This window comes from Diorhabda carinulata, chromosome X (genome assembly GCF_026250575.1).
Source record: "Diorhabda carinulata isolate Delta chromosome X, icDioCari1.1, whole genome shotgun sequence".
NCBI lineage: Eukaryota > Metazoa > Arthropoda > Insecta > Coleoptera > Chrysomelidae > Diorhabda > Diorhabda carinulata.
Window position 1 is genome coordinate 50,938,665 of NC_079472.1, and position 14,482 is coordinate 50,953,146.

At 32.7% G+C, this 14,482-nt stretch overlaps 1 protein-coding gene across 1 annotated transcript in view; it reads right to left on the minus strand.

Annotated features, from left to right (window-relative positions):
* Positions 1-14,482, minus strand: part of LOC130902462 (fatty-acid amide hydrolase 2) — a 72,340-nt gene that overhangs the window by 20,358 nt on the left and 37,500 nt on the right. Inside the window, exon 3 of the mRNA XM_057814628.1 lies at positions 6,297-6,548. Coding sequence (XP_057670611.1) covers positions 6,297-6,548 — 252 coding nt within the window. The remainder of the gene's footprint in view (positions 1-6,296; positions 6,549-14,482) is intronic.

A 14,482-nucleotide genomic window follows, 5' to 3' on the forward strand; every position in this document is an offset into this window, starting at 1 on the left:
TACAAGTTCGATGAAATTCAAATCTTAAGACGGGGGTGTTAACACAGCAAAACATTAACGCCAGCTTCTCGAAGTACTAGTTAGACGTGCAATATGTGGACGCGCGTTGTCTTGTTGGAAAAGGACTTTCTATAAAGTAAAGATTCATAGCGCTGATTTCGCCATTCTACCTCCTAGTGCTTCCATTCTCTGCACCAGTTAAAACGTTGATCATAGTGGTCGGCAATCAAAACAAGCACTTATCGAAATGAAAATATGGAACGCATGGTAAAAGACCTACTTCTCCAATATTGCTGTTAAAAAAATTCACATCCAACTATAGGCAGCACTGAATCAAAGAAAGATGGCCAAATATAGATAACTACTTAGATATTGAATGATTATCGTAGTACGCCGAGCTTGAAAATTTGAAGTGGGGTTGTCATAGCTAATAGCTTTTCGTACATGATAATGATTTTTATTCAGGTTTTTCTACAAAAATTCGTGCATATGACACATTTCCTTGAAGTCACTTCTAGGTATCTTCTTTTTAAATTCAGAATAATAAATAACACCTGACTATTGTGATTTTGAAATCAATAATCAATTCATGTTCCTACAAATACTTCTTCATACTTCATAAAAACTTTTGTCGGTTCTTAACTCAACCTATATTCAATCTCAAATTTCTGAACACATTGCTACCACTACATCAACACTAATTACGAAGTGTGACGCGCCTTGCGATAATCAAGTTATTCAGTTTAACTTCCGTCTCTAAATTCCAACTTAATTTCCAAGTTTGTTCAGTAGAACTCTACTTTATAGCCTTACTAAAAAGACTTTTCATACACCAATTAATTCAAAATGTAATAATAGTATTACCGTAATAGGGCACTATCTAATTTATATTGCTGTCAAACAATTGTTTGAAAATAGCCACATCGTATTTCGAAAAATATGTCTACCTAATCACAATGACAACATTTCGAATTATAGTTATTGGTTTATAACAGTATGTTACGTTGAAAATGAGTCACGCAAGAAAACCTTCATGAATAACTGAATACACAATTAATATTATAATAATACATAATATTTTAACGAATATTACAACAAATAACTCGTTGGATAAAAATGAGTTTATAGTTTCTGCTATTGAAAAGCTTTGTACTGCTTAGAATTGTTTAGATTGGATAGTTCCTCGTAGGTATGAGGGTATCTTCTATTTTTATTGACAATACCGGTCGCTCTTTAAACCTGTTCAGTCCATCGTGCTGGTTGAAACCCATCTTTAATTTGTTGTCATCCAAAAAATATCATTATACTCTCAAAGTAAATAAAAGAAAGTTATCGCCTCCAGAGACTGAAGGTAAACTAAAACCTATTAACTTGACTTACTACTAAATTTTTCCTTCTCCCGCAAGAATTATTCTCAGCGGGAAAACCTCCTTGGAGGGAATTTTCACATTAATTCCTTGACTACTAAACTATAGAGTGGGCTGTAAGGAAATGGTCCTTTGTCCCTATTTAAGCTGTTTTCATATTTAGCAATTTCAATGCTTTCAAATGCATCCAACAATTCATTATTGGATACATTTTTCAACAATTTTACATTATTAATATTTATGTCATGATAATGACTGGCAGCGAGATCGGCAATACCTACTCAATTTTTCGGCCCGTCTATATTTTTAATAAGCTGTGCTCTTTAAACCGGACATTAACGGATCTCCTAGTCTGTCCAATATACTTCCCATCACAATCACCAAAGCTAATTTCATATCTACCACTCTTTTCCAAATTTGGTATTTTATTCCTAGGATTACCCAACGATTGTTTTTTAATCGTTAATCTCTGTTAATTATTCCTTCCGATCCCTGGGACATACTTAAGCTCTTGATTGATTTGCTTTTAAAAATGATGCGTGAATAGTTCAGCCAAAAACGGTAATAGGCAATTGTCTATTGTTGTTTCTTCGTTTTGTTTGAAGAATTCATTGTACTGAGACTAATTTTGCTCTATACATATACTTTAAGCAATCTTCGATTACATCAGTTCCCAAATTATTGGATCCCATAAAGTCAAGGTACTGCGGGATCGACAGGCTGGGAAATGAACTTATATCAAAGGAGATTGAAATTTCCCCATTACATTTTCGTCTATTTACTTGTAGTTTTTAACACACAGAGGATGAATGCATTAGATGTTTTTTCTGTTAGCAATTATATAAATATGTACACATAAATAATACAAAAAATTGTGGATGGTCCCATAAAACGGTTTCATTGTACCACATATTTTTCTATTTTTTGTAGTTGTTCGTTGTACAAAAGTGTGTTCAAGATGATTATTTGACTAAAGAGAGCGAAATTATATGCCAATATTTTCGATGTTTGTACAAGGACAAAGAGATTTCTTTTCTTAGAGCGCAGATACGAGTACGGTGCATATACGCCGTGAAAATTTTTTTAGAAAAGTTAGAGTAAGTTTGGGGCAATTCATTTGGTGGGATTTCGGATAAGTATCAACATCTGATTTCGATAGAACTTTGTATGTGTGTAGGAAGCGGGGGTAACAACGAATTCCAGTGTGTGCGTGTGTGTATGCGCGTGCGTGTTCATGTGCGTATATGTGAAGTCAATCAGCCACATAATTTTTCAATGATTCTTCTATTAATTAATGCTTCTAAATGTTGATTTTAGGTCTCTTCTGTTTTTAAAAATTAGTTTTTTTAATAATTTTTGAAAGATAGATAAAAGTTGAAGTTTCGACTTTTCTTTAAGTCTTTATCAAAATATGATATTGACACTGAAATATAATTAAAAATTAAATTTTAATGTTTTCCATCATTCCCTTGGGTGGAAAAAATGTTTTTCAACGTCAAAGGTCAAAAAATTAGTTTTTCGCGATTTTCAGCAAAACGGTAAGTTTTATCAAAAAAATACCTTAGACAAAAATTGTAGATCACAAAATTATTTTCAGAAAACGTATTAATACTTTTATTCCTACGAGTAATCGTTTCTGAGATATAACGATTCGAAAAATTGTAATCATCAAAAAATGCAGCTCCAACAGAAAAAACTATTTTCTTCTTAAAACCACGAAAAGCTCAACATCAATCGGAAATCTATTCATCAAAAAGTTTATCTATCGTGCAATACATTTGTATAATCTTTTATGTACGCTTTACCACAGAGAGATCTTAATAAATGATAATGATAAATGATAGGGTGTTCAAAAATTTTATATCAAAATCAAAAATTTGCCATAAATCAAGAACGCCTTTAAATTTTTTTTTCAAATTTGGTGACCAATATGCTCCTTAATGAAGTAATATTTTGACATAAACAAACTTTGGAAAACTTAAACTAGTGGTGCGCTGACAGGGTTAGTTGTCACTTTTATCCCCCTATTTTTCACGCCACAAGAGCATTTTTTTTTAATTGCATGATATCTTTTAGTTGTAAAACTAATAGCCTTTTATGGAGCTAAAATGAACGGTATTGTAGAAACAAAAGGCTGCATGCACTAAGTAATTTACAAATTAATTTATTACTTATTTAATTTCGAATAATGATTAAGCGGAAGTAGTTAAAAAAATAAAAATTTTAATTGTTCAAACTGTTGGCGGCTCACTTCAATATACTTATTATACCGTTTTTTTATTGAAAAACGTGTTTTTGAAAATAAATTTGGATGGGATTGAAGGATTTCTGCCGCAGCTTGAATCCTAGCTATTACATCTTGTTCAGATTTGATTATTTTCTCGTACACTAAGGACTTCATATAGCCCCATATAAAAAATCGATATGATTTAAGTCAGGTGATCTGGGAATGCGCACGAATTAAGGAAACTCCAAATTGAATTCGCAAGCTTGCAATGATTGGCCTTGCGATTTATTTATGGTCATCGCAAAGGCCAGACGCACCAGAAATTTTAAACGTTTAACGTTGGAATCATTGGTATACGCGAGATCAAGACATCCTCTCCTTTGTATTTTCCCTTCATGAATTCGGCCTCAATGACGTTATTTATCACCTTTTCACGACCAGTCTTTTTCCATTGAACAGTTGATTAATGTTACGCAGCATGATGACAACTAATCCTATTTTTAACTGCAAATTGTGAAAAAAACTCAGTGGGATAGTACGGTGTCGACTGATTTGAAGGAAAACAGATGTCCGGGAAAAAAATTCTGAATGGTCGCATTGAGATCATCGACATTTTTATTTTTTGCCACCAATATTGCTCGTTCATCCAGCCAATTATGGTTATTGAACTGTTCCTTTATATCTGGCAAAACATGCTCAATAAGCTCATCTTTTGAGTCTTTGAGTGACAGAAATCTGTGGGTAATGTAATGTAATTTTCAGGTTTTTATAGGGACAAGTTTTGTTGCAAATGATGTTTTATTGTCCATCCTGTAACATTGATCGGTTGGAAGAATTCAAGGTTCTGATTTTCAAACCGGAAACACTGAACAATTATTACACATGATATTGGCCATGAAATGATTTCAACAATGGATATTCACTTCAATAAAATTTTTATATTATGTTTTGATGGATTTTTTGTTATTTTAATTTAACGTTTCATGATAGAGTTGGTTATTCGCACAAAATCAAACATTACATAAATTTATTTTAATTAGTTTAAACTATTACAATATATAAATACAATCTCGATAGCTTCAAAGAACTCCAAAAAAAATTTTTACCTTAGGCTTCAGATCAAAATGTGTGGTTGTTTAAAGTCGGCAGGAGTGTACTTGACGCTAATAGTGATAGGGAAATTATGAAAAACAGTTTAACTCCTCTCCTGTTTGGTGTGTCTGATTCGTAGCTTCTATTGTACAAGGCGCAGCAGCACAAATTTCTTTTCAAAACGCATTGTATCTATAAAGTATTAATTTGTCTTACAATGTAGCAATGTAGCACATCACTAAATAAGTCGTGAGACTAACTAAGAAAAACACATGTTTTTGCCAAAAATCTTCTTCTCCATGCCGTGCTTGTAGAAGTATTGATCTTTTGCCTCAAATAAAGGTTTTATTTTCAGCAATTACTTCTTCATTTGAGCTAAATTTCTTACCGTGGAGCATTTTTTTTATATTAGCGAATAGCCAGTAGGCACTGGGTCCCAAATCTGGACTATACGGTGGATGAAAAAGCGATTCGAAGCGTATTTAATTATCATTTCTATCGACTTGTGAATCGATGCATTGTCTTGATGAAACAATGGTTTTTTCTTCGGCATATGAGGCCGTTGTTCCTTGATTTTTGCATTCAAACGATCCAACAACTCTATGTAGTTTTTGTTATTGGCCCTTTGTCCTATTCAAGCTACTCTTACATTTAGCAAGTTCAATGCTTTCAACTGCATTCAACAGTTTGTTATTGGATACATCTTTTTAGAATTTTACATTATTAATATTTATGTCATGATTAGCAGCGTGATCGGCAACACACGATTTTTCGGTCCGTCTATATTTAAATGAGCTGTATGCTCTTTAAACCAGACAATAACGTTTCTTCTAGTTTGCCCGATATACTTCCCGTCACGATCACTGGTATTGTTGAAAATGTATCCAATATTAAATTGTTGTATGCATTTGAAAAACAACTTAAATAGAGAATATTAAAGATCCTATTCCTCTCAGCCCACTCTAAGTTTAGTAGTTGAGGAATAAATGTGAAGATTCCAGTCAAGGAGATTTTCCCGCTGGATTTATTTATTAACATATAGTGTAATTGTGAGTGTTGATGTAGTGGTAGTGTAAACAATGTATTCAGTATGGAAATCAAGTATTAATTTACAAAACCATCTTAAAAACAGTCTTCACCTATGACTAAAATAATGAGGAATTGCCGCAAATTCAAATATTGCATTTATACAGAAATTTCCTAAGGATGACACTAGTCCCATGGATTATAACCAATGAAGCCATTCACCAGACTGCAAGTCTATCGTATGTCAAAGAAGAAATGAAGAAGTACGCGGAAAAATATACAGAAAGGTCGAATGTCAAAAATAGTCAATACATTGTTTGGGTTGTTTAGATTGAATCTAATACACTGGGAAGTTGATAAAAAAATATTTTGCTATTGAAAAACAGGATACGGTGCGGTATGATGTGGCTGTAAGAAAAGCGATCTTTACTGCTCATCAGCCCGCATTGTTTGTAGTGGTAGTGACTACTTACAATAACCCCTCATTTGTAAAGTACCTTTTTTGTACATAAAATAATAAATTTCATACCGTTTATAATTACTCCTAATTTATTTATGGATCTAATTATAAAATATGTACTTACCGAACGCTGAGATGGCAGCAGCTTGCGCGCATCCTTCTCCTCCAGAAGATCCTCCAACAATCCTGTTTATATCATAAGGGTTACGTGACCTGCCATGCACTTTATTGGCACTCTCCCACCACATGCATAATTCAGATACATTGGTTAAAGCTATTGGAATGGCCCCAGCGTTTCTTAAAGACGTTATAGATTTAGCATCTTCTTCAGCTATATTATGTTTCCTTTTTACCAAACCAGAGGAATGGATCATACCTATTAGTAACAGAGAGAATTTTACTGCACGATTGGTGGCAAATTTAAATCTTATGTTAATTGTGGGTCACTTTTTAATGCTGAATTATAATATAACAAATAAAAATCAAATTAGTCAGTTATATTATCTGTGCACAACAAAATTCTAACGCCTGCGGGGAAAGTATCGTAACTATAAATGTTTACGAGAGTAGTTTGACAATATTTTTGCTAAGATGATTATATTGCTAGTTCTCGCCATGTTTCTGATGTTATTTGTCAATTTTACACAAATCTGACAGATCGAGTAGTTTTAAATGGGAATAAAATTGAAGAAACTGAAGAAAAGTTACGTATGTATTATTCTGCATGTGCTTCTTGTCATGAAATGTAAATAATATTCCGCTTTCAAAAGTATTCACACAGATGTTGCTTAAGGTCCGAGCTTGTTATTTACTGTCAGTTTTCCAAAAAATGTTTAATAAAATCTGTACTCTTATACCAAGAAATAATGTTAATGAATTAATTACATGGCAAACACTTTTTTTGACACACAAACTTTGTAATGCTTTTTATTCATGTTGATGTACCCTCACTAATAATATATAATAATTTTGTTTCAATCACGTCCAGTTTATTTCTGAATTTATATACGTGTTTTTTTAATAATTCCATTTAGAAGATTGTATTACTATCGCAGTCAACGCTTACACCTCTTATACTTTTGTTACGTCTTAAACATGCCACGAAAGTATTTTAATAATCCCGAAAGTTTTTATTATGTGTGTGGAGAACTAACTTTTAAATTTCAGCGCCGAATATTCACATCATTAATTAAACAGTGCTATTTAGACTATTTTGGATTTTCTGTGAGGAATCTGGTTAAATCCTGGGTTCCACATAAATGTTGTGTAACATAGGCCAATTGCTATACCAATTATTTAAACCGAACCAAAGAATCAATTAGTGAAGTGCCAGACTTCCAGTACCAAAGCCTTCACATTGATCAGAAGCAGAAGATAACGATCAGGTATCTGCAGATAGTGACCCAAGTTAAGAGTCAACTTCAAAAGAACCGCATTCATTGATACAAAATTATTGAAATGATTTAGTACGCGATTTAAATCTTGAATCTTAAAAGATAAGCTTTTGGGGTATAGATTAAACGACTTGAATCTATTTTCTTCCGATACGGAAATTTCTTTTTTCTGTGACGGGGAAAAAGTTTGACATTTTATCTCTGTTCACATGTAACAAAATATCAATTAAATGAATTATTTTTTTTATCGGTAAAAAAATCATCAAACTTGATAATAAAGGTACAATTATTAAATGTACATAGCATGAATGACACGTTTCTTAAATTATTCGGTACAACAGTCGAATTTTCTTGTGTTGACATCAAAAATAAATACCCATCTGGAACATCTGCACATTAAATCACCTTACCACTTTAATTAACGTTTAATTTCAAAATGGCGCTATTCTCAATTCCCTTAAGACGTTCATAATTATACCTCTGCATAAAGGAGGAGATAAAAATCAAGCATCGAATTATCGCCTTTCCCATAAATAATGTCTACTCTAGCCTAAACAGCCATCACTCCACTGTAACAAATTTTTGTGATTAATCTAACGTTTTCGATTGTGTTAATCATGATATTTTAATCAACAAATTGCAGTATTACAGTTTCGGGGGAATACCTCTCGCATGGTTTAAGTCAAACCTTATCAGCAGAAGCCAGCTTGTAAGGGTTGATACAACGTTATTTTCTTGTCACTAAATAGAATGTGGAGTGTCCCAAGGCTCAGTACCAAGTCCTATTTTATTTTCTTCTGTTTGTAAACGACATCGCCTATCTAGACATCAGTGAAAAAATATGTCTATATGCAGACGACACTAGTTTATCTTGAAGCAACCCTGATTTCACTGTACTTCATAGGACCATAACTGGAGACGTAATTACCCTTAAATCATGGTGCGATTCTAATTTTCTCTGTCTCAACGTTTCCAAAGTTTTATCATATGAAAATACATTGCTGCCTTTTTATTAAATAACACCACTACTAAAGTCGTTGAATCTGTAAAATTCTTACGGCTTGTTGTGGACAATTCCTTGAAATGGAATATTGTATCCTTATCTTTAAGTTTCTCTTGTTTTGCGCTGAGATCAGTTTTAGAAGAACTGTACTTATCCACCTGTTTAACAATTGCCCTTATTGAGTCGTATCGTATGTCGTATGCCCTTCCTTTCTGGGTTACGTGCAATTTGAGCAACTCAAACTACAAAAAAGAACTGTTAGATATTTACTTGGACTAAACACTAGGGCTAACTGCCAGGACTTCTTTAAAACATTATTAAATTCTGACTCTTCCTTTCTTATTAATCTTTGAATCCGTTTGCCTGATTCGTAAGCACGCTTTTCCAATTTCAGAAAAATGGTTGCACGGCTATCCACGCGGATTACATCCTTCATCTACCTATTCCTCGTTCAGAAGTAGTTAAGGGCTCAATTTTTACAATGCAAAAAAATGTACAATCACTTGCCAATTGAAATCAAATCGATGTCATATTTTCCCGTATTCCTCAATAATTTGAAGGTATATTTACTGGAAAGTGCCTTCTATATACTAATTATCACATATTACATATAATTGTGTTATTCATTGTGGTTTTCTTCTGTATATTGAAATTTTATTTTATTTGTATCTTTATTTAGTTATTTTTATGTTTGTTTTTTTAGTTTTTACAAGCTTTTGTCTACAAATTGTAACAATTTTTAACAATAAAGCATTTCTCTCTCTCTCGCTCCTGAAATTATCTTTCTTCGTGCCATCGCAACTTCCATTGATGTACTTGGTCGCAAATCCGGTGTTATTTCAGCGCTACCATACGTTATAAACACTTTATTAGCTATTTCTGTCCTGTGTGCTACCAATTCATCCATGTACCTTTCAGCGACCGTTGATGACTTTCAGCCGCCATGTTTTTTTAGTGTCATCAAGTCTCCCCCACATTAAATTAAAAGTGTAGCAAACGATCTTCGAAATAAATGACCTATATAAGAGTTAGCATTTACAAGTTGATGAAAATTAGCTACTGTTTAAGGAACCTTATATAACTGATTTTTACCCAAAGCCTGATTAATACATTTTCCATTTTGATATGCATAAAACAGACGGCGATACTTTACGGCTACTGAAGGAATGGCTATGAACATTCGGTGAATTTAAACATATTTTTCAGTTAGTACAAATCTCCTGTTCACATCATTCTTCGTTTCCTCAAGTTTCGCAATTAATAAAGTCTCCGAATCTTCAATATCATCTAATGTTACCTGGATAATTTAGAACTTCGACAAGCTCCTGCAATGGACATTGAACTGCCTGTTATAATTGCAAGATAATTTCCTGTTTCAATGTGCATGGTACCTTACTTCAGATGTCAGCATATTGATAGGAAATGTAAGTTAATATGTAAGCATTTTTGGTTGGTTCGATCCATCCGGGTCGACGGCTTATTATTATTATAACTATGATCGTTGTCCAGTACAGACATGTAACGTTATCAATATACGTGTGAGAGATTTTTGAACTTCCATTATTCTAGCGAATAGCTAGATCATGTCCCCCTTTTTACCCTAACGGACACATTCTTCACACTCCTACAATCTCAAATACAATAATAACCTTGACCAATTAATAACTCCATCGGGAGTTTATTTAAAAAATCGCTAAATTGTGTACTCGTTAAAATCGCAGCTTTCTTGGGCTTGTAACATTTCTCATTTTTGATTCAGAAATGTAATTAGTTTGAAATATTTTGAAATGTCTACAATGTTATTGGATCGAAACGAACTTTTAATTATTGAATCATTCGATCATACTGTTGATCTGCCAATTTCGAAAAATAAGCCAATAAAACCGTTTCTGAGAAAGAACGGCATATTTCATTCCATGAATATTGAATACGCGGTTTCGTGAATTTTCTGCGATTCTGCGAGTCGAAGAAAACTCAGAATCAGACAATTTTTACTTTATAGTATTGAAAATAACTTCTAAATAATCCATTTGCTCCCAATTGTTGAATCAAATCACAAAATTTTATTGACCGCTATTTTATTACTTTAAAATTGTTCTTAGCCGCACAGGTCTAATTGTCTAAGTATAACATAGCCTACTGCTTTCAAAGTTCAAATTTCACATCGATAATTTTCTGAATAGAATATTTCAATATGATTTTTCAATATTAAATCATCGTTTTTTTCGTCACAGAAAAAAATTGTGTATTATACACGGGAAAAATACTAGATTTAAGCTCCTGGTTTTTTGTCTCCCTCACAACTTCAAGCTAAAATCTAGTACTTTTTTCCTAGTATATTTTTCTAAGGAAGGTGATTAGTCTATTGTAATAACGTTCCTATTTTTATGAATTTATGAAATTTTTAATATGTTCAATAACATTGGCGATTTTCCATTGACTCCTCAAAAACGAGTTTGAAGGCAGTGTTGCTGTATAACGGAAATTAACTTCCTGCAGTACCGGTATCTCATAGTTTTGATATGGCTTACGAATTGAATTGAATTGAATGTAGTACGAGGATGGTCCTAGAAGTGCTTTGCATGACCTAGAAATGGTGGTAGTTTGCTTGGAATATATCACTATATTAGAGAGTATACAATCTATACAGAATACGTTTCAAGTTTCAGAACACCACGTTGTTAAGTATTTAATAACCATAGCTGAAACGTGGGTCCATGACTTCACACCCGAAGACGGCAGCTATGCCCCAAGATGTCATGAATTTGAGACAATATCTAGGAAACTATAAATCGGAAAATTACAAGATGAAAAAGGTAAATTATACTTATTACTAATGCTAAAGCTTTGGGTATAATATATGATATAAATTTTCAACAAAAAAAAAGTTAGAATGGTCATAAACCAGTATTATTTCAACCGAACGAACATGTAAAATTTGAGAACACTATCCGCAAGGTCATTTTACCAAAATGTCTCTTCTGACCAGTTATTACATACGCGAGTTATAAGGCCTCTTTTTTTTGTCTTTTTTTGTCGCTGGTCGCGGGGCGACAAGAAACACAGTGTTATTTTATGAAACAATATTTAAGCGTTTCTTGCCGCGTCCCACTTTTGCACGTTTCAACTGTTGCAATTGGACCTCACAACGGCAGTGATTAAAAATGAATCCGTGTGGTTTTACGTATTTGATATATAAAAATTTCATTGAAAAAAGATGCCAGAGTCGTTGGGGTGTTTTGTAATTCCACGCGACAGGATTTCAGTACATCGCGACACAGACAGCGAGCGGCTGATTGACGTCGATGCATAAAAGCGTACATTTAACAAAGTGCTTTTAGAAAACGTCACGTTTTTGTCGTCCCGCGACCAGCGACAAAAAACACATGTATAAGAGAGGCCTTAATACATTGAGTTCATGTGCACGCTGGCCTAAACTTCGAACGTTGCGTCGCCTTAGACTGCGCTGTGGTTGGATTTTTCTCGATACGCGTAATCAGCGTTTTGCGATTTGAGTTTTGTTTATCGTTGATCGTTATTTAAATAAAAATAAAAATAATAAAAAATGAGCATATTTTTCGAAAAAGTTAAACTAATTGTGTTATGATTTATTGCCATAATCCCCTGCTTTGATTACTTTCTGTTCGCAAACTTGAATAACGACTTAAGGGAGAGCAAATTCAGATAAATGAAGATTGATAGCAGAGACAAAAGTGAATTTCATGAAGCTCACTTCAGATTGTGTTATAGATGGTTTTGAAACATTAGTACATTGAGTTGAAAGATTGTATTGAATAAGTTGAAGTTGAATGAAATAATTTTTAAAATTAAAACAATAAAGATTGAAAAATAGTAGTAGTATTGTAAAAAAAATGTCGACCACTCGATTTACGAGAAATATGGAACAAATCGCCTCACGCTACTAGTATTTTTCATTCATTATTGTTTTAAGCTCATTTTGGAAATTGATTTCAACTTTTTAGTTCGATTTAGTGTCAAAAATAAAATTTTTCTTTAAGTTCTAGTCTTTAGTATCAGAAATCTCCCCAGAGGGTGCAATCATGTAGATTTTTTTTCGAACAAAATAATAAAAATTAAGGTGTTAAATTCTAAAGTAATATCTACTGACGCATAGTCAATCTTAAAGAGACGACAGACAGTTGTAAAACTTGTTTTGATGAGAAGAAAAAATTTGTGATAATTTTTTTACAGCGTAAACTCACGACCGGCGAAACCAGGGGTTGGCGCCTTAGCCCGCTCGGCTAACGAAGAATCCGGCAAAGAGAGTTAGAAACAAGCTCACTACAAACCCACATACAGGTGAAAGTATTGAATCGTTATAAAAATATAATAGGAATGTCATCGTCCACGATTATTCGAAGAATTGTACATCAAAAGAGATTTATGAGAAATAAAATTATATTTTAATATAGTCAATAGGATATTTTATGCAATCAAAAATCACGACATAATTCTTGATGAGTCAAGAAATTTTACTTAAGGCATTCGTAAACTTAACTACCTGTGGGATCAAATTACAGAACAGTGAGTGACAATCATCGAAATTAGTCGAAAGCCTGGTTTATAGAAAAGTTTCCAAGCACTAATGGGCAAATGGGTAATTTTATACTTTCGCCGTCCCCTCGTTTTTTGGCTGTAAAAAATAGAAAAATCATCCGATTTCGATCAATTTTTTTTAAATCTTCGTTTCTACGGCGGATTTACAAAAAAAAAATTATAGGAATAGAAAAAATGATATACTTATATTGGTTTCGGGGCTTTAAATAATCATGAAAATGCACTTATTCACGTATAATAACTCCAAATAACCAAATGATGTTGTTGTATTTTTTTTCATAATCTAAACAAAAAAACGACAATTTTGAAGAAAATTTATACAAAGATGTTGTTTTATTATGTTTTTACAATTAAAAATAATAACAACTTTTCTTAAAATTGACCTTTTCTCACATATAATCGTTTGTAACAACTTTTTTATTAAATAATCATTAAAATTATATGAACAAAAACTTTTTAAAAATCACTTATTGTAATCAAGTATACAATATTAAAAGTTAACTTTGCAAAATTGAAAATTGGTAGTGTGGCGAGGGGCGCAGGGAGGTTTGAAAATGTGAACATTTGTTCTGAATTTTTAGCGCACTGGAATCCCCTGCCCACACCCAATTCTCTTTATCCTCAAGATCGTTTTAAAAGGATTTTCTGGAGTGTTGGTAATAATGGCTTCGTTGTTGTCGGTAATTATTACATGTTATCGATCGTTAATGATCGACAAGTTATCGATCGTTTATCCACTACTATCGTAAAAATTTTTTATAAATCATGGTGCTATAAAGTCAAAACCATATAAAATCTTCAAGTGAGATATTTCCTGTATTTTTTCGACATAAATTCCCCAAAAAAGATTTTTAAAAAAAATTCATCGGAATCGGATGATTTTTCGATTTTCTAGAGCTTTTATGAAAACTTTTAAAGTCGTATAAAAAATTCGAAACATTTTCTAATTTTTTTTCCAAACTGTTTTTTTTGTGTATATTAACAAAAAAATATATGAGCTGCTTTTTACACTTTTTAAAAAAGTGATGAACGATTATATGCGAAAAAGAACGCCGTAAAAACGAAGATTTAAAAAAAATTCATCGAAATCGGATGGTTTTTCGATTTTCTAGAGTCAAAAAAAAAGGGGACCGCAAAAGTATAAAATTACCCCATCTTTTACGATGACATGAACGCAGATAGCTTAAAATTGCGGTTTTAATCCGTCCACTCTTCTTGCCATAATCGCACTTCAAACAATCGAAAAGCTACAATGCAACAATGGCTACACAAACAGGATATAATGATTCTGTAATCAATACCGTTTCCAAGACTGATTTTTATTCAGCGATAATT